This window comes from Balaenoptera musculus, chromosome 8, assembly GCF_009873245.2.
Source record: "Balaenoptera musculus isolate JJ_BM4_2016_0621 chromosome 8, mBalMus1.pri.v3, whole genome shotgun sequence".
Classification (NCBI taxonomy): Eukaryota; Metazoa; Chordata; class Mammalia; order Artiodactyla; family Balaenopteridae; genus Balaenoptera; species Balaenoptera musculus.
The window spans coordinates 101,102,666-101,118,675 of NC_045792.1; the positions used below are offsets into that span (position 1 = coordinate 101,102,666).

The following is a 16,010-nucleotide window of genomic DNA, read 5'->3' on the forward strand; positions in this document are numbered from 1 at the left end:
TTTCTATGGCAACCCCAGTCCCATCCATCTGGCCTTCTCAGCTCTGGTCTCAGAGGATCTTCTTTTCTAGAAGCAGCAGCATCTAACCCTGAGAGGGAGAAGGGCAAGGATGTATACATTCATGCTCCCCTACAGAAAGCTCCTTTCTATAATAGACCATTGCAAATGGTCCCATCTTGGACGAACATAAAGGAATTAATTCACTGTCCGCCCCGTGATGTGTGAGTGAAAATTCAACTACCAACTGTCAATCTACATTTTATCTCATTTAATCTACAATAACCCTGTGAGGTGGGTATTATCACTCCATTTTGTAGATGGGGGAAATGCGCTTAGGTAATTTGCTCGAAAGCAGTATCAGAGTTTGAACCCGTGTCGGCCTGACTCACTAAGCCCACTGCTTTTCAGTTGAGAACTGTCCCAATTCGGGAAAGCGTGTGCGTGTAAGACGGTCAAGGAAGTGTGCGAGGTAGGTGAGGGCTTATATTTGGCTTATTGGACAGAAATGGGGAGGATACGAGGTAGGGTGCCCGAATGGGTAGAGCCCTGGAGTCTAGAGCTTGCACGGGGTGTGTCTGGCCCAGTCAGAAGACCCTTTTGCCGGCAGAGAATACCTACTGAGAGCCCCATCCAACCTTCCGGAAGGGGAAGTGGCAGGTGATGTGGGAGAGGTAAGCTGATCCCCACCAAGCGGGCAGCAAAACTAACGCAGACGCCAAAGTCTAAAGCATCAATGCATTCGTGTAAATGCAAGTGCTCTGAAACTCAGGAGTAGACAAGGGAATGCGGACGCTTTCCTCGAGAACATGGTTATTAAAACGTACACCGAACCATACACACCCGGCAAAGCTCCCAAGAGCTGTTGCTTTAAGAAGCGCGAGTCTTCAGCATCACGTGACCTCTGGCGCCCTGAGCCTTTTACAGCGCCATCACAGTGGCCAATCGGGTAGCGGGAAGTCTTCTGGTGGGCGGGAACTCCTCAAGGCGCTCGTCGATTGGCTGTGTTTGTAGAGGGAGGAGCCTGAGCGCCGAGAGAGGGAATTAGTGCGAGCTGGGTGAGTGGGAGCCAGCGGCGCTGCCACCACCGTAACCGTCACCGTTACCGCCGTCTCGGTAACCGCCTTCGCCGTGCCGGAGCCCTCAGGTGAGCAGGCCCTCGAAGGCCCGTCCTGCTGTGGGCCGCGCGCTCACCGGCCTGGGAGCCAGCTCCGCTGGGGGCCCGCCCCGCCCCCTTCGCTGACCACGTGACCCAAGTTCGGTAACCTCTGACCTCCTCCCGCGTACCCCACCACCTCTAGATCTAGGATGAAGCGAGGCTGGGTGGGAGGATGCTCATCACGGAGACCGGTAGAGGTCAGTTCCCACGCCTCGTTAACAGTATGGCTAGTGGCTGAGGATGTGGAGGAGAGGAGGTTGAAGAGCGGGAGACCTTGGTCGGAGCCCGGACTTTGTGGATTGTAATGTGGGCACGTAACAGGGAAAACCCCTCGGCGCCTTCCGTGTGGGCAGGACTTCGTGCTCCCATTTTACAGGTGGAGAAAGAAGCTTAACAATTATACATCGGCGGGTTTTCAACGCCAAGTTTCCTGGCTGGGAATCCAGGCCTTGTTCCCCACACAGCCCGCCGCTCCTCATGATTAGAACGATAGTTGAGTTCTTGCTCCCTACCCAGGTAGTGCTCGCCAGATGATTTTGGGAAAGTCATTTAACATTTAACCTCTTTGAGCTTTGATTTCCTTGGCTGGGAAATAGACATAATACTTACATAATACCTATCTCATTGTTAATGTGGACAAAATGAGGCGTAAGCCATATGAAGCACTTAGCTCGATGCCTCGGGCATAGCATGTGCTTAGAAAAATCGCTATTCTTTATTCGTTTTTTCAGCAAGTGTTTATTGAGGGCGTGTTATGTGCAGACGCAGTGCCTGACAGCTGGGGATGCAAAGGTGAGCAAAAAGGCATGATCTTTGCTGGCGTGGAGCTTACAATCTAGTGGGGAGGTAGGTGTTCATCGGAAAGTTACACAAGTATATAATTACAAACTGTTAACTGCTTTGGGAGGTAAAGTACTGGCCCATGGTGGGGGTCTGAGACGAGTTCCCTGAGCAAGCGACATTTGAGACTGAGATCTGAAGGAGCGACTAGGAGCTCACTGGACAAAGGGATTGGGGGTAGAGGAGGAGAGCGTTTCAAGTGCAGGAAACAACGTATGAACGTCCTGAAATAAGGTGTTTTTGAGGAAATGGAAAGAGGCCACGGGTATGCGGAACACGAGAGAGTGGAAAGAGGTGTTTGCAGATGTGGCCACACATGCGGGGCCTTGGAGCCATGGCACAGGTTAGTTTTTTATTCCAAAGGCAATGAGGAGCTATTGGGAGAAATGCTGCAGGGAGACCAGGTAGGGTGCCCACTGGATTTAGGGACCTGGAGGTCACTGGTGACCCACTGAGCCTTGTCAGAGAGGAGTGGTGGGGCAGTGCCTGGGTGGGTCACTGTGAAGATGGGTGGGCGTCGCTGCCCATGGTGCTGATGCCTCACTTTGGTCCGTGAGGGCCAACCTTCGAATTGTGGGCTGTGCTGTTGGAGTAGTCACCAGCTGCTGTTTTCGTGCCTTCTTATTCTGCCATATCCTGTGAACGGAAGAGCAGGTTCCTGCGTTTAGGGCTCATAGCCAAACTGGGGAAGACCAGACACATGGGCGAAAAGCCCAGCTACTAAAAGCCTGACAGTCCCAGATGGCACATAGGGCAGGAAGACCTCAAAGGACAGACTGCTTCTGCCTTAGGAAAGAAAGAGGAGGGTGTGGGGGCTTGGAGTAAGGTGGGGGACAGACCAGCCCAAGCCCTGGCAGTGGGGCGCAAGGCAGGTTGGAAGACACGAGGCGGCCTTACTGGGGGGACGGGTCAGCTTGATCAGCTGTGGGGATTTGGGACCAAACACGGTATGCTGAGCCAGGGAGTTGGGACTTTCCTTTTATGAGTGGTGGAGAAGTATTGAAGACTTTTGAGCAAGGGACTGTCAGGGTAAAAGTAGTGTTTTCATCAGTGTTTAGTCCGTAGCGGTTGTAGCAAGGATCAGAAGGAAGAAGGCATGAAGTTTTTGTTTATTAGTAGTGATGGTAACATTTTCCATTTTGTGTAGCGTTCTAGACCCTGAGTTTCTCCTACCTCATTCCTTTCATCCTCACCTCAACCCTGTGAGTTAGGGAGGGCAGGGATTATTGCCACTATTTTACCAGGGCTTCAGGCTGATGAGGGTCTCAGCCAGGTTCACATCGGAGGTGGTAGGTAGAGCAGGGCTGGGACCCAGTTCTGTGCAACCCAAGGCCAGGCAGTTTCTCAGGTGGCACTGTTGTCTGCCCTCTGGTCCAGCTCAAGTCTGTTTCTTGCTCTGAGCCTCAGGTTTCCTCACCTGGACACTCAGAGCCATTGTGACTCCTTGTTCAGGGATTCTGGAGCAAGAGCAGCAAGACTGGTTTCGAGGGCCTTGAGTCAGGCTCCCAGGCTCTGAGGGAGCCTGGGCTGGCCTTTCACACCTCCCTCCCCGCTCCCAGCTCCATCGGGGCCATGTCGGAACGAGAAGAGCGGCGGTTCGTGGAGATCCCTCGGGAGTCCGTCCGGCTCATGGCAGAGAGCACAGGCCTGGAGCTGAGCGATGAGGTGGCGGCCCTGCTCGCGGAGGACGTGTGCTACCGTCTCAGAGAGGCCACCCAGGTACACTCCCCCTCTCCTTGTCCCTCCCTTTGACTGCCCCCTCCCCCAGGGGTTTATTCAGCAAGTATATGTCAGGCGCCTACTCCCTGCTCAGTGGGAGGGCAGTGGAGATGGTGCCCGCCCTCTCCAGAGCCCGCTTCCAGCCAGCTGGGCTTCCGGCGAACAAAGCGCTTGCTGGGCATCTCCTCGTGTGCTGCTTACCACACACCTGCTGGGCAGGCCAGGCAGGTCCATAGTCACATCCTGCACGTGAGAAACTGAGTCACAGGGAGGAGATGTGACGTTGGGAGTTGTTTGCCCCCTGTTCCCTGTCGCTTGACTGACTCTGTTCTTCCCCTCCCAGAATAGCTCTCAATTCATGAAACACACCAAACGGCGGAAGCTGACTGTCGAGGATTTCAACAGGGCCCTCAGATGGAGCAGCGTGGAGGTGAGTGGGGTGCCGGCTGCGGAAGGCTCAGTTGGCACGAGCCCTCCTGCACGCCCAGCTCAGGGCTGGCAGTGCAGCGAGATGTGAAGACCCAGTGCACACACGAGGGAAGGTCACAGCCACCACAGCACATGTGCTGGGCCCAGCCCCCAAGGGCCAGGAGTTCAGAGAGGGAGAGGCGGCCACGGAGGCCAGGAGGTTAGGGAAGGTTTCTTGGAAGAGATGGAACTTGAGCTGAACCTGAAAGGGAGGCTGGGATTAGACTAAGTCACAAGGAAAAGAGGGCATTCTGGGTGAGGGAGGGGCCTGAGCACAAGTGTAGGGGTTAGAATGTCCTGCATAGCTGTTCCGGGGCGGTGGGTCCAGGGAGGAAGATCATGTTTAGAAGAGAAGAGGGTTTTCAAAGTTGGGCACGTGTGAGGTGGAGGACCAGCAGCCTGGGGGTGGGGTTCTGAGTCCCTGTGGATCCGTGAGGAGGGACCGCATTCTACTCCTTGACTCAGCGAATACCGGATGCTCCAGCCAAGTTCCCAGTGAAGGGCCTGGATCCCCGGGCATCCCCCCTCTTCTCAGGACCTCTGGACTTCCCGCAAACATAGGCTCCGTGCCCTGGTCGGTAGAAGCACCTCTTCCTCCCTGGATTCGGCCCAATCGTCTCTTCACTCAGGCTGTGTGTGGTTATGGGTCCCAGGAGGCGCTGCCCCTGCGCCCTGCCAGGGAGGGTGAGCTCTACTTCCCCGAGGACCGAGAGGTGAACCTGGTGGAGCTGGCCCTGGCCACCAACATCCCCAAAGGCTGCGCCGAGACAGCTGTGAGAGGTGACTGCCGGGGTCCTGCATGGGGTGGGCACAGGAGTTGGGTTGTCGGAGGAGTGGTGATGGGCTGGCTGGTGGATGGGGCGGAACTCAGAAGGGTGGGTGGTATCACAAGGGGCAGAACCCCAGGCTGACCCATCTCTCCGCTCTGGTTCTAGTTCATGTCTCCTACCTAGATGGCAAAGGGAACCTGGCCCCTCAAGGATCGGGTAAGGGGCAGTGCGGGGAATGGGCCCTCTGCCTGGACGTCCCTCCCTTAGGAGCTGAGGGTGGTGCCTCTGCACCTCTGAGTCTTCACCTGACAAGAATTTTCCGTGCCTGAGGGGTGCCTGCCCTGCATGGGCGCTGCTCCCTGCCCCGAGGCCTCAGAGTTGGAGGTAGCGCCCCAGACTTAAGACCGATCGTGATGCCATGTTGGATGCTAGTACAGAAGTCTGGGCAGCTTGCTGGGGTCCCTGAGGTGTCACACTTCCAGGGTCTGCTGAATGGAGCTTCACAGAGCCTGAGGCTTGTGACCTTGAAACTCAGGGACTAAGCAGGCGTCTGCCCAGCAGAGGGCAGGTGGGAGGCAGCGTACAGAGCTGGGCGTGGAGAGCTTGCAAGGTCAGGGCTGAGCGGGCTGCTCAGAGGGGCTGGCAACTCTGTGCTCCGGGCGTCCTGTCGGAACGGGCTCCTTGTGGGGGTGTGGGAATGGCGGTGGTTGTTGGGGGGAGGCGGGGAGGCTGGCAGAGGGCAGGGCTCCACCTTGACCACCTTCTGCCCACCCTCTGGCAGTGCCCAGCGCTGTGTCTTCACTGACTGATGACCTTCTCAAGTACTACCAGCAAGTGACTCGGGCTGTGCTGGGGGATGATCCACAGCTGATGAAGGTGCGCACGTGGGCCTGAATTGGGGCACAAAGTCCAACTTTCAGGTCCTCGTGGAATTCCTTCAGGTGCCTCCTTCTGTCCTCTGAACGCCGAGTGACTGACGTGGGCAGAAGCTGCTCCTGGTGGCGGCGTGCTGCTCTGCGGCTGGCCCTCCGCCAGCGCTGACTCCTCTGCCTACTCTAGTAGGAACCCTTGTTCCTTAGGGAATGGGCAGCTCAGCAGGGCCCTGTGGGGGGCTCAGGTGGTCAGCCTCCCCATGCCTTAATCCAGAGCCCACCCTTTGGGGCATCTGTTGACCTGGAGCCACATGGGGCATCCACGTGGTAGCTTTCATTGGCCTGGACTTGAGAGGGAAAGGAGAAGAGGAAGTAGAAGGAGCCAGGTTAGGGTGCCTGGCCAGACCTCATGCCAGCCCTGCTGCTTTAGCCTCTTGGGCTCCACAGGGCCCGCTGGACAGTGCCCATGCCAGGCCTCTTCTGTCCAGAGTCAGACGAGGACTAGTTTGGTGGTCTTCTTGAACGTGTGGCCTCTCTCTGTTTGAGGGTTTTACATCTTCCGTGTCTGGCTGCTGCTGTTACTTCCCTTGCAAAGTTAGGACTGTTGTTACTATACTTCCCTGCCTTAGAAACTTGGCTGCTGGTCCCCAGGCAACAGTGCAGTGGCTGGAGATGAGGCCTGGGAGCTGAGCTCCTTCCTCACTAGCTGCTGTCCGCTTTCACAGAACCTGAACTTAGGGTCTTTATCCAGAGGAGTTGGAAGGGCACAGGTGGTGGAGGTTCAGGGCTAAGATGGTTTTACTCATTTACCTACTCTCTTTTTTCTGCTTATGAGAGTAGTACCAGGGGACTTCCCTGGTGGTCCAGTGGTTGAGAATCCGCCTTCCAATGCAGGGGACATGGGTTCGATACCTGGTCAGGGAACTAAGGTCCCACATGCCACGGGGCAACTAAGCCCATGTACTGCAACTACTCAGCTCGCACGCCACAACTAGGGAGGAGCAGTTACGCCACAACTAAGACCCAACGCAGCCAAAAAAAAAAAAAAAAAGTAATACCAGCATATGTTTATAATAGAAGTACTGTAATATAAAATCATACAAAGTAGAAAGTGAAATTCTGTACAATCACCCACTCACCTTTTTTTTTGTACATATAAACTATACATAGTTTACCATCAACCAGTGGTATTATACTAAACGTCTGGTTTTAGAATAACTGCTTTACTCAGTTAAAAATATGTTGGATATTTAGGTTGTATTCAGTTTATTATTACATTACAGATAGTGCTATCTGTATGTGGGTATGTGTGAGTGGGTTTCTTTTGTAGTGGGTTAAATTTGTAGAATTGCTGAGTCACAGAGTTTGAACGTTTAATAAAATTTTACTACATAGGTGCTAAATTGTTCTTTAAAAATAAATGTCAGTTTATACTTGGGGCTGGTGGACCGTGCAGTGTGGCCCCTTCCATTTCAGGTTGCTCTCCAGGACTTGCAGACCAACTCGAAGATTGCAGCGCTCCTGCCGTACTTTGTTTATGTGGTCAGTGGGGTAAGTGACCAGACTGCAGGGGAGGATGTTTCGTGGGGAGGAGATGATGCAGCAGCCTGTGGGGCTCACGGCAGGTGCCACCAGAAGAGCAGGCTCTTGTGCACCCTTGTGTCCCCCTAAGCAGCCCTCTCCTCCCGACAGGTGAAATCTGTAAGCCACGACCTGGAGCAGCTACACCGGCTCTTGCAAGTGGCACGGAGCCTAGTTCGGAACCCACACCTCTGCCTGGGGCCCTATGTCCGCTCCCTGGTAGGCAGTGTCCTCTACTGTGTCCTGGAGCCACTGGCTGCCTCCATCAACCCGCTGAATGACCACTGGACTCTGCGGGATGGGGCTGCCCTCCTGCTCAGCCACATCTTCTGGTAGCTACTGGGCCTAGTGCTGATCAAAGGGCAGGACTGCTGCAGAGCTGAGTGGGTTGGGGTAGATGGGGTGAAACTTCTGGCTTTGAGGCTCTATGTTGAGAGGTCAGGAGCCTCTTCCCTTCGATCTTCCGAGCTGGTGTGCGGTGGCACCCGGGGATTCTACAAATGGGTGACGAACGTGCCAGGGGTTTGGTCCGTCAGCCCTCAGGTCCTGGGCCTCTCGGCCCAGACGCCTCTTTCACTCACCCCAGTGTGCCATACAGGTGCTGTTTGCTCTGTGTGCTGGGACTTGAGTCCAGCTGGGCAGTGCTGTGCCTCATTCCCCTGACTGAATGTTGCTCCCGCAGGACTCATGGGGACCTTGTAAGTGGCCTCTATCAGCAGATCCTGCTCTCCCTGCAGAAGGTCTTGGCAGATCCTGTGAGGCCTCTCTGCTCTCACTACGGGGCTGTGGTGGGGCTGCACGCCCTTGGCTGGAAGGTGAGGACCCTGGCTTTTCTCGCAGAGCTGTAAGAGCTCCCATTTGTAGTTAGAAAGTCTTTCTTGTCCAAGAACCTGTCATCTCTCTCCATTTTTTTAGGTCTTTCACTGTCTTTCAGGATCCTTTCATAATTTTCCCTGAAGAGAACCTACAAATACTTTATTCAGTTTATTCCTAGATTCTTGCTATTTTTGACACTGTTGTGTCTTCTTTTCATGGTATTAATTTCTTACTGGTGTATAGAAACACAATTGACTTGTGTATTGATTCAGCTACTTTATTAAACTGTCATTTTTAACTGTGGATTATTCTGGGTTTTTAAGGTGGATCATATCATGTGCAAATAATGACAGCTTTGTCTTTTTTAAAACCTTATGCCTTTATTTATTTTTTTGAATTTTTTTTTTTTTTTTTTTTGGGCCACACCACACGGCTTGTGGGATCTTAGTTCCCTGACCAGGGATCGAACCTGGGCCCTTGGCAGTGAAAGTGTGGAGTCCTAACCACTGGGCCACCAGGGAATTCCCAAACCTAATGCCTTTAATTTCTTTTTATTATTTTATTGTTAGGATCACTAATATCATTTTACATATGATGATAATGGGCATCCTTGTCTCATTTCCAATTTTAAAAAAAGTGTTAACAGTAACCTTTCCTATTTAGGCTGATGTTTACTTTGTGTGTTTATAGATAGATACCTTTCTCAGGTTAAGGAAATTATATTCTTAGTTTTATTATTACTTTATGTTAACTTTTATCAAATGGTCTTTCTGTATCTTTTGAATTGATCCTAAGGTTTTCCTGCTTTTATCTGTTAATGTGATTAATTGTATACATAGTGTTTTGTTTTGTTTTTTTTTTTTGGCTGCATCACACAGCTTGTGGGATCTTAGTTCCCCAACCAGGGAATGAACCCCGGCCCCGGCAGTGAAAGCGCTGCGTCCTAACCACTGGACTGCCAGGGAATTCCCTATATAGATTTTCTAATAGTAAACCATCTTTACATTTCTAGGATAAACTCAATTTAGTCATGGTATAGTCTTTAAAAAAATGCAAAACTTTTATTGGAATATAATACATTTTTTATATACTGTTGGCTTTACTAAAATTTTATTTTATTATTATTATTTTTTAAATTATTTATTTTTGTTTGCATTGGGTCTTTGTTGCTGTGCATGGGCTTTCTCTAGTTGCGGCGAGCGGGGGCTACTCTTCGCTGCGGTGCGCGGGCTTCTCATTGCGGTGGCTTCTCTTGTTGTGGAGCACGGGCCCTAGGTGCGTGGGCTTCAGTAGTTGTGGCACATGGGCTCAGTAGTCGTGGCTCACGGGTTGTAGAGCACAGGCTCAGTAGTTGTGGCGCACGGGCTTAGTTGCTCCGTGGCATGTGGGATCTTCCTGGACCAGGGCTCGAACCCATGTCCCCTGCATTGGCAGGCGGGTTCTTTTTTTTTTATTTATTTTTTTATTTTTTATTTTATTTTATTTTTTTGGCTGTGTTGGGTCTTCATTGCTGCACGCGGGCTTTCTCTAGTTGCGGTGAGCGGGGGCTACTCTTTGTTGCGGTGCGCAGGCTTCTCATTGCGGTGGCTTCTCTTATTGTGGAGCACGGGCTCTAGGGTGCGCGGGCTTCAGTAGTTGTGGCACGCGGGCTCAGTAGTTGTGGCTCGCGGGCTCTAGAGCGCAGGCTCCGTAGTTGTGGCGCACGGGCTTAGTTGCTCCGCGGCATGTGGGATCTTCCTGGACCAGGGCTCGAACCCGTGTCCCCTGCGTTGGCAGGCGGATTTGTAACCACTGCACCACCAGGGAAGGCCCCAGCAGGCGGGTTCTTAACCAGGGAAGCCCTTTACTAAAATTTTAAATGATTTATCTCTATTTATGAGTGAAATCAATCATTAAGTTTCCTCACATACTGTCCTTACATGGTTTTAGTATCAGGGTTATACTGGCTTTATGGGATGAGGTAGGGAGGGAGTATTTATTTTTTATACTTTATATTTTTAAATTAAATTTTATTTTATTTTATTGAGACGCTGTTTTCCTTGAATGTCTGTAGACTGTAAATTCTGGCATGGTGTTTTGTGGTTATTTTTAACTACTATGGTTACAGAATTATTTGAGCTTTCATATTTCTTTTTTTTTTTTTTTTAATTTCTTTCTTTCTTTATTTTTGGCTGCGTTGGGTCTTAGTTGTGGCAGGCGGGATCTTTTGTTGCAGCACGCGGGCTTCTCTCTAGTTGTGGTGTGCAGGCTCCAGGGCGCGTGGGCTCTGTAGTTGTGGCACGTGGGTTCCAGAGCGCGTGGGTTCTAGTTGAGGCGCGCGAGCTCAGTAGTTGTGGCACAGAGGCTTAGTTGCCCCGCAGCATGTGGGATCTTAGTTCCCTGACCAGGGATCAAACCCGCATCCCCTGCATTGTAAGGTGGATTCTGTACCACTGGACCACCAGGGAAGTCCCAAGCTTTCATCTTTCTTGAATCAGCATTAAGTTTTATTTTTCTAGGAACCTGTTAATTTTATCAACATTTTCAAATTCTCAGTCTGTGGCTAACCAAAGAACTTATCCATCTAAGCCTGTCACAGACGTCACCTGCTCTGTGAAGTCTTAATTGCTTTCACCTAAATTAAACATAGGATTTAAAATTATATAATCAGAGTCCAGGTCTCTGATCAGTTGTTTGTTTTTGCACAAGTGGTTTGAACTGAGTTCCAGGTTACATCTACGCCAGGACATTACTTGGCTGTATAGGGTAGCAGTTGGCCACTAAATTTCTCTGTTACCAGGGGGCATTACTTATACCCTCTTAGCCTTTGGCACACATGTCAGTGATAGTGGGGTCACTTTGTATTTGTTTTGTATGTCTTTGTACCCGATCTTTGTTCCCAGTGCTTAATTAAGGCTTGGGCATCCAGGAGCTTCCAAACGTTGGCTGAATATGCCAAGCAGGGAATTTAGGATTGAGCCCTAAATTCAGTACCGGAGATAAAAGTAGATCTTTCAGGGGAAATGGTACTTGGGAGGCAATAAGCAAAAAAGAGGCACTCACTGCATTCTTCTCTCCCTTCCAGGCAGTAGAGCGAGTCCTGTACCCACACCTGTCCACTTACTGGACAAATTTGCAGGCTGTGCTAGATGATTATTCAGTATCCAATGCCCAGGTTAAAGCGGATGGGCACAAAGTCTATGGAGCCATTCTGGTGAGTGCCCGCCCCTTCCAGCCTCTCCTCCCTGCGTGAGCACAGCAGCTCAGCTGGCTTACTCTGGGACACTTGACAGGCCCCGGGTCCTCGTATCCTAGTCCCCTCTGCTCTTGTAGGTGGCCGTAGAACGACTGCTGAAGATGAAGGCCCACGCAGCAGAGCCCAACAAGGGTGGGCCAGGCAGCAGGGGGTGCCGGCGCTCAGACGACCTGCCCTGGGACAGCCTTCTCCTGCAGGAGTCTCCCTCCGGGGGCAGCGCAGAGCCAGGCTTTGGGTCTGGTCTCCCGCTGCCGCCAGGAGGCGCGGGACCGGAGGCTCCTTCCGCTTCGGTGACCCTGGCGGACATCTACCGGGAGCTCTACGCCTTCTTCGGTGACAGCTTGGCCACCCGCTTTGGCACGGGTCAGCCCGCGCCCACGGCCCCGCGGCCGCCTGGGGACAAGAAGGAGCCGGCGGCCGCCCCGGACTCGGTGCGGAAGATGCCGCAGCTGACCGCCAACGCCATGGTCAGCCCGCAGGGCGACGAGAGCCCCCGAGGCGGAGGCCCCCCGTCGGCCTCTGCGCCCGCCGCCTCTGAGAGCAGGCCGCTGCCGCGCGTGCACCGGGCGCGGGGGGCGCCCCGGCAACAGGGCCCGGGCGCCGGCACCCGCGACGTCTTCCAGAAGAGCCGTTTCGCCCCGCGCGGGGCCCCTCACTTCCGTTTCATCATCGCCGGGCGGCAAGCAGGGAGGCGATGCCGCGGGCGCCTCTTCCAGACTGCCTTCCCCGCGCCGTACGGGCCCAGCCCGGCCTCTCGTTACGTGCAGAAGCTGCCCATGATCGGCCGCACCGGCCGCCCGGCCCGCCGCTGGGCGCTCTCGGACTACTCGCTGTACCTGCCGCTTTGAGGCGGCGCTGGCCTCTGTGAATAAATCCCGCGCCCGGAAGTGACGTCTCCACGCTCGTGGGTCGCGCCGGATGAGGCGGGGCTTGGGCGGTTGGCTCCCACAGCGGCGCTTCCTGGTGGCGAGGGAGCCATGGCTCTGCCTTGGCTGCAACGCGTCGAGCTCGTGGTCTTCGCTACCGCCTTCTTATGCGGAGCCGTGGCGGCCGCGGCGCTGACCCGGACCCAGGTGCGGCTGCGGGACGGGGCCGGCCGTCGGGCCGGGTGAGCGGGGGCGGGCAGGCCGATCCTGCCACGGAGAGTCCGCTGCTGTCCGGGCCGGCGGGGTTCTGGCACGCTGCTCCTCTCAGCCGGTGGGCCGGGTGAGGCTGGTCGTCGGCGGCGTTGCATCGGCGGTAAACGCGCTCTGTCGATCCGTCCGCCCGGGTCATACTCTGGGCAAAGGAACGAGTCCTCAGGAGAGTCTTAACAGCATCGAATATAGCCCGGCCTGGTGACTCCCTCTGCATAACCTCACCCTGGCTGTGAAACAAGTTGGCCCAGGCCCCCCTAAATCAGACACTTGTGCTAAGCTACTTCAAGAAATAAAGCTTAGTGTAGTGGAGATGATCAGACTACCAAATGGTTGCAACAGAATGTGTTAAATGGCAAAATAGTGATGTAGCAGAAGCCAAAAGTTTAGGCTGAGTGTTTATCGCAGCCAGGCAATCATGTTAATAAACAGGCTCATTTAATCCCTATAAGTAGGCGCTATTACGCCTGTTTTACAGATCAGAAAACATCGGAGATAGCTGAAGGTCACACAGTTCTGGTTCTACTCTAGGGTTTCTGCAGGAGGGGAGACCAGAACTTGTGAGGCACCTCTGAAGCTCTTTGTATTTTATAACTACCGCCTATTTCCTGATCCTTCTGGCCACTCACTGCAGGTTTGATTTCCCCAGCAGACTCATTGATCTACTGGCCCAGAAACAGGAACTGACAATGCGCAAGTAACTCCCTAGGGCGGCCCTGGTCTAGATTATCCCCAACACCTGCCATGAGCCTGCATCCAGAGTCACTAGCCTGAAATCTAGGACTCAGCAGCTTCTTTCCACAGGGCTCCTTCAGTGGCAGCTGTCCCCTGTATGGTGTGGCTGCCCTGAATGGCTCCTCCCTGGCCTTGTCCCGACCCTCGGCCCCATCTCTCTGCTACTTTGTGGCTGGGGCCTCTGGCCTGCTGGCCCTCTACTGTCTCCTGCTTCTGCTCTTCTGGGTCTACAGCAGCTGCATCGAGGATTGCCACAGGTGACTGCCCACTCTGAGGGCCGGGGGCTGTCGTGGGAGGAGTCCCACCTCAACCACAAGGTTTATTCTCTCCCTCCTTATAGAGGCCCGATAGGGCTCCGCATTGCACTGGCCATCTCAGCTATAGCCATCTTCCTGGTCTTAGTGTCTGCCTGTATCCTTCGATTTGGCACCAGTTCCCTCTGCAAATCCATCCTCTCCCTGAACATAACTAGGTAATGGGAGGGGGAGGGAAGTCTGGCTGGGGCTGACTACCTTCCCTCTGTAGAGGGGATCCTTTACACCCCGTTTTATATCCCCATCAGTTCTCAAAGGGGCACTGGAGCACAAGGGTATTTAGGGTATGTCTCCCCTTTCTCACAACTGTCTCTTTGACCTCACAGCTGCTCTGATGCCCAGAAAACTCCATGGATACCCCCTGGAACCACTCTGCAGTTTTACTCCAACCTACACAATGCTGAAGTGAGGTCCTGGGATATGAAAGACTGGGTGGAGATTGAGGGATACACAGATTCACATAATGAATCATATAACACAATCTGTAGTTGTAAGAGTGCTCACCAGTGTACTCTGAGCTTGGCCCACCAGTGAGGGGCTGAGAGGAGCTGAAGGCTTGACGGCCTGACAGTGAACAGCTAAGAGTGGTATGTGGGTGGAACTGGATTCGAGATGGGCCCACTCCTCACACTCCTGTTCCTGTCTCCCACAGACCTCTTCTTGGGTGAATCTGGTTTTGTGGTGCGTGGTCTTGGTGCTCCAGGTCGTGCAGTGGAAGTCTGAAGCCACCCCATACCGGCCTCTGGAGAGGGGGGACCCTGTGTGGAGCTCTGAGACAGATGCTCTTGTTGGGTCACGCCTTTCCCATTCCTGAAGACTAACCAAAGAGTACTCCTGCCGCCAGACTCCATGCCCAAGTGCCTGCAGTCCTCTTGCCCCCACATGGCCCACACGGCTGGGAGCCTGAGTTTTCCCTCCAGGAGGGAAACATGATTAACAGACCCCCCTCTTCCTACAGCTGTTTTTGTACCAAAGTATTATATTACTTTCTTTCTTCATCTCAGTACTGAGTTCTTGGTGTAAAGCACTGTAGGTAGGGTGGATGGGAGTAAGGAGTGAAGGCGAAACAGACATGGATCAAAACTCTGAGGTACTGACAGGTAGCTGCCCTTGGGATGACTGCTCCTTTATTTGCTGTTAATGAATTTTGCGCCTCTTGTGTGACCCTGGTTGTCACCCCATCCCTAAGGTTCAGTTTTGATTCCCCTCTGGGAGGGGTGAGTGACCTGAGGTGGTTTCTTCACAAGCTACGGTAGGCACCCACAGTGTTGTCAAAGAGTTTCGTGTTGGGGAAATGTCCAGCTTTGTCCAAGAGGAAGTAGAATCGTCGGCCTTTGACCTTCAGAGGCAACATGGCAGGGACTTCACCCCGGTGGGCCATGCAGGATACTTGGTTCAAGGGCACTGTAAAATGGGCACCCCAGCCAAAGGGGGCATGAGTGGTGAGGGTTACTTGCTTCCCTCCAGCCTGCAGCATCACTGAGCGCACAGAGCGGAGGGAAAAGAGAAGACCAGCACCAAGTACCAGAGTACCTGCAGGAAGAGCAAAGATTGGGGTTTTCCCTGGAGAGCTAAGAAGCAACCCTTACAGTGTGCCCCCGAATAAAAAAAAACAAAATTGTGATGATAGTAACATTTACTGAGCTCCTCTTATATCCCAATCATGTATTAGTCATTCCTCCCAACAGCCTTAATAGATGTTCATCCCCATTTTAAAACAGGGTCCAGAGCGTAAGTAGTAACTCGCTCAAGGTCACAGAGTGAGAGGCAGACTTCAGCCTGAACCTGTATGAGGGCTTGGCGCTCGGGGACGTCCAACTCCAGTGTTACCACACACCTATGAAGGTGGCCTGCCCATCCTGGAGGGTCGGGAGCCCCTTAGTCTTCTTGCCCAAGCAGAGAGGATTGTGCCCGCCCTCCTCGACCCATGCCAGGAAGGCAGCCCACACCTTACCGATGGCGCCGCAGCCGACGGCAAGGCCGTAGCGCCAGAGCGCGGAGCGCAGGTCCAGGCGGCCACGGCCTGGGGACTCGGCGTCCGGAGGCCGAGTGGGGGCCGGGGGTCGGGCCAAGGCGGCAATGGCTAAGGAAGCCCAGAAGACGCCCTGGCCAGCGCAGAACAGCCCGAGGACGGCGAAGAAGCGACCCCCTTCGTGCTCGAAGAGCAGCACGTCCCGTGGCGGGGCCGCGTCATGCAGGGCCCGGCGCGCGGGCAGGGACTGCAGCGTTGAGAACAGCCGCACAACGCACCGCCGCCCGGGAGCCGCCATGGCCCTGAGCGGCGCCGCTTCCGGGGCGGGACTTCCTGCCGCTGGCCCCGCCCCACCCCCTCGGAGTCCATCTGTCAGCCCCAGGCGAGGCGAGGCGA

At 53.8% G+C, this 16,010-nt stretch overlaps 3 protein-coding genes across 15 annotated transcripts; 2 read left to right on the forward strand and 1 right to left on the reverse strand.

Moving 5' to 3' along the window:
* Positions 1-1,020: 1,020 nt before the first annotated feature.
* On the forward strand, positions 1,021-14,640 carry TAF6L (TATA-box binding protein associated factor 6 like). Of its 11 annotated transcripts, XM_036860998.1 has the most exons (17): positions 1,210-1,353; positions 1,888-1,948; positions 3,556-3,715; positions 4,059-4,145; positions 4,813-4,963; positions 5,119-5,169; positions 5,735-5,829; positions 7,302-7,376; positions 7,518-7,738; positions 8,089-8,221; positions 11,287-11,415; positions 11,535-12,530; positions 13,125-13,227; positions 13,398-13,585; positions 13,669-13,800; positions 13,969-14,047; positions 14,295-14,640. In XM_036860998.1, exons 2-12 carry the CDS (start codon positions 1,941-1,943, stop codon positions 12,303-12,305), a joined length of 1,881 nt encoding a protein of 626 aa, XP_036716893.1. In that variant the 5' UTR covers positions 1,210-1,353; positions 1,888-1,940; the 3' UTR covers positions 12,306-12,530; positions 13,125-13,227; positions 13,398-13,585; positions 13,669-13,800; positions 13,969-14,047; positions 14,295-14,640. The 11 variants fall into 11 exon arrangements, with proteins under 11 accessions (XP_036716890.1, XP_036716896.1, XP_036716887.1 ...); XM_036860993.1 differs by lacking the exons at positions 1,210-1,353; positions 13,125-13,227; positions 13,398-13,585; ... (1 more) ...; positions 13,969-14,047; positions 14,295-14,640 and adding exons at positions 1,035-1,144; positions 1,533-1,672 and having other exon boundaries at positions 4,064-4,145; positions 4,649-4,963; positions 11,535-12,407; XM_036860995.1 differs by lacking the exons at positions 1,210-1,353; positions 13,125-13,227; positions 13,398-13,585; ... (1 more) ...; positions 13,969-14,047; positions 14,295-14,640 and adding an exon at positions 1,021-1,144 and having other exon boundaries at positions 1,888-2,002; positions 4,064-4,145; positions 4,649-4,963; positions 11,535-12,407.
* On the forward strand, positions 12,401-14,645 carry TMEM179B (transmembrane protein 179B). 3 transcript variants are annotated; one of them, XM_036861003.1, is made up of 5 exons: positions 12,406-12,530; positions 13,398-13,585; positions 13,669-13,800; positions 13,969-14,047; positions 14,295-14,645. In XM_036861003.1, exons 1-5 carry the CDS (start codon positions 12,435-12,437, stop codon positions 14,454-14,456), a joined length of 657 nt encoding a protein of 218 aa, XP_036716898.1. In that variant the 5' UTR covers positions 12,406-12,434; the 3' UTR covers positions 14,457-14,645. The 3 variants fall into 3 exon arrangements, with proteins under 3 accessions (XP_036716900.1, XP_036716898.1, XP_036716899.1); XM_036861004.1 differs by having other exon boundaries at positions 12,434-12,565; positions 14,295-14,640; XM_036861005.1 differs by lacking the exon at positions 13,398-13,585 and having other exon boundaries at positions 12,401-12,555; positions 13,671-13,800; positions 14,295-14,640.
* An 88-nt stretch (positions 14,646-14,733) lies between these two features.
* TMEM223 (transmembrane protein 223) lies at positions 14,734-15,928 on the reverse strand. The gene is made up of 2 exons (XM_036861006.1): positions 15,597-15,928; positions 14,734-15,175 (listed from the first exon to the last, which is right to left on the reverse strand). The coding sequence occupies exons 1-2, from the start codon at positions 15,910-15,912 to the stop codon at positions 14,883-14,885; spliced, it is 609 nt and encodes a 202-aa protein (XP_036716901.1). The 5' UTR covers positions 15,913-15,928; the 3' UTR covers positions 14,734-14,882.
* Between the last annotated feature and the right edge of the window lie 82 nt (positions 15,929-16,010).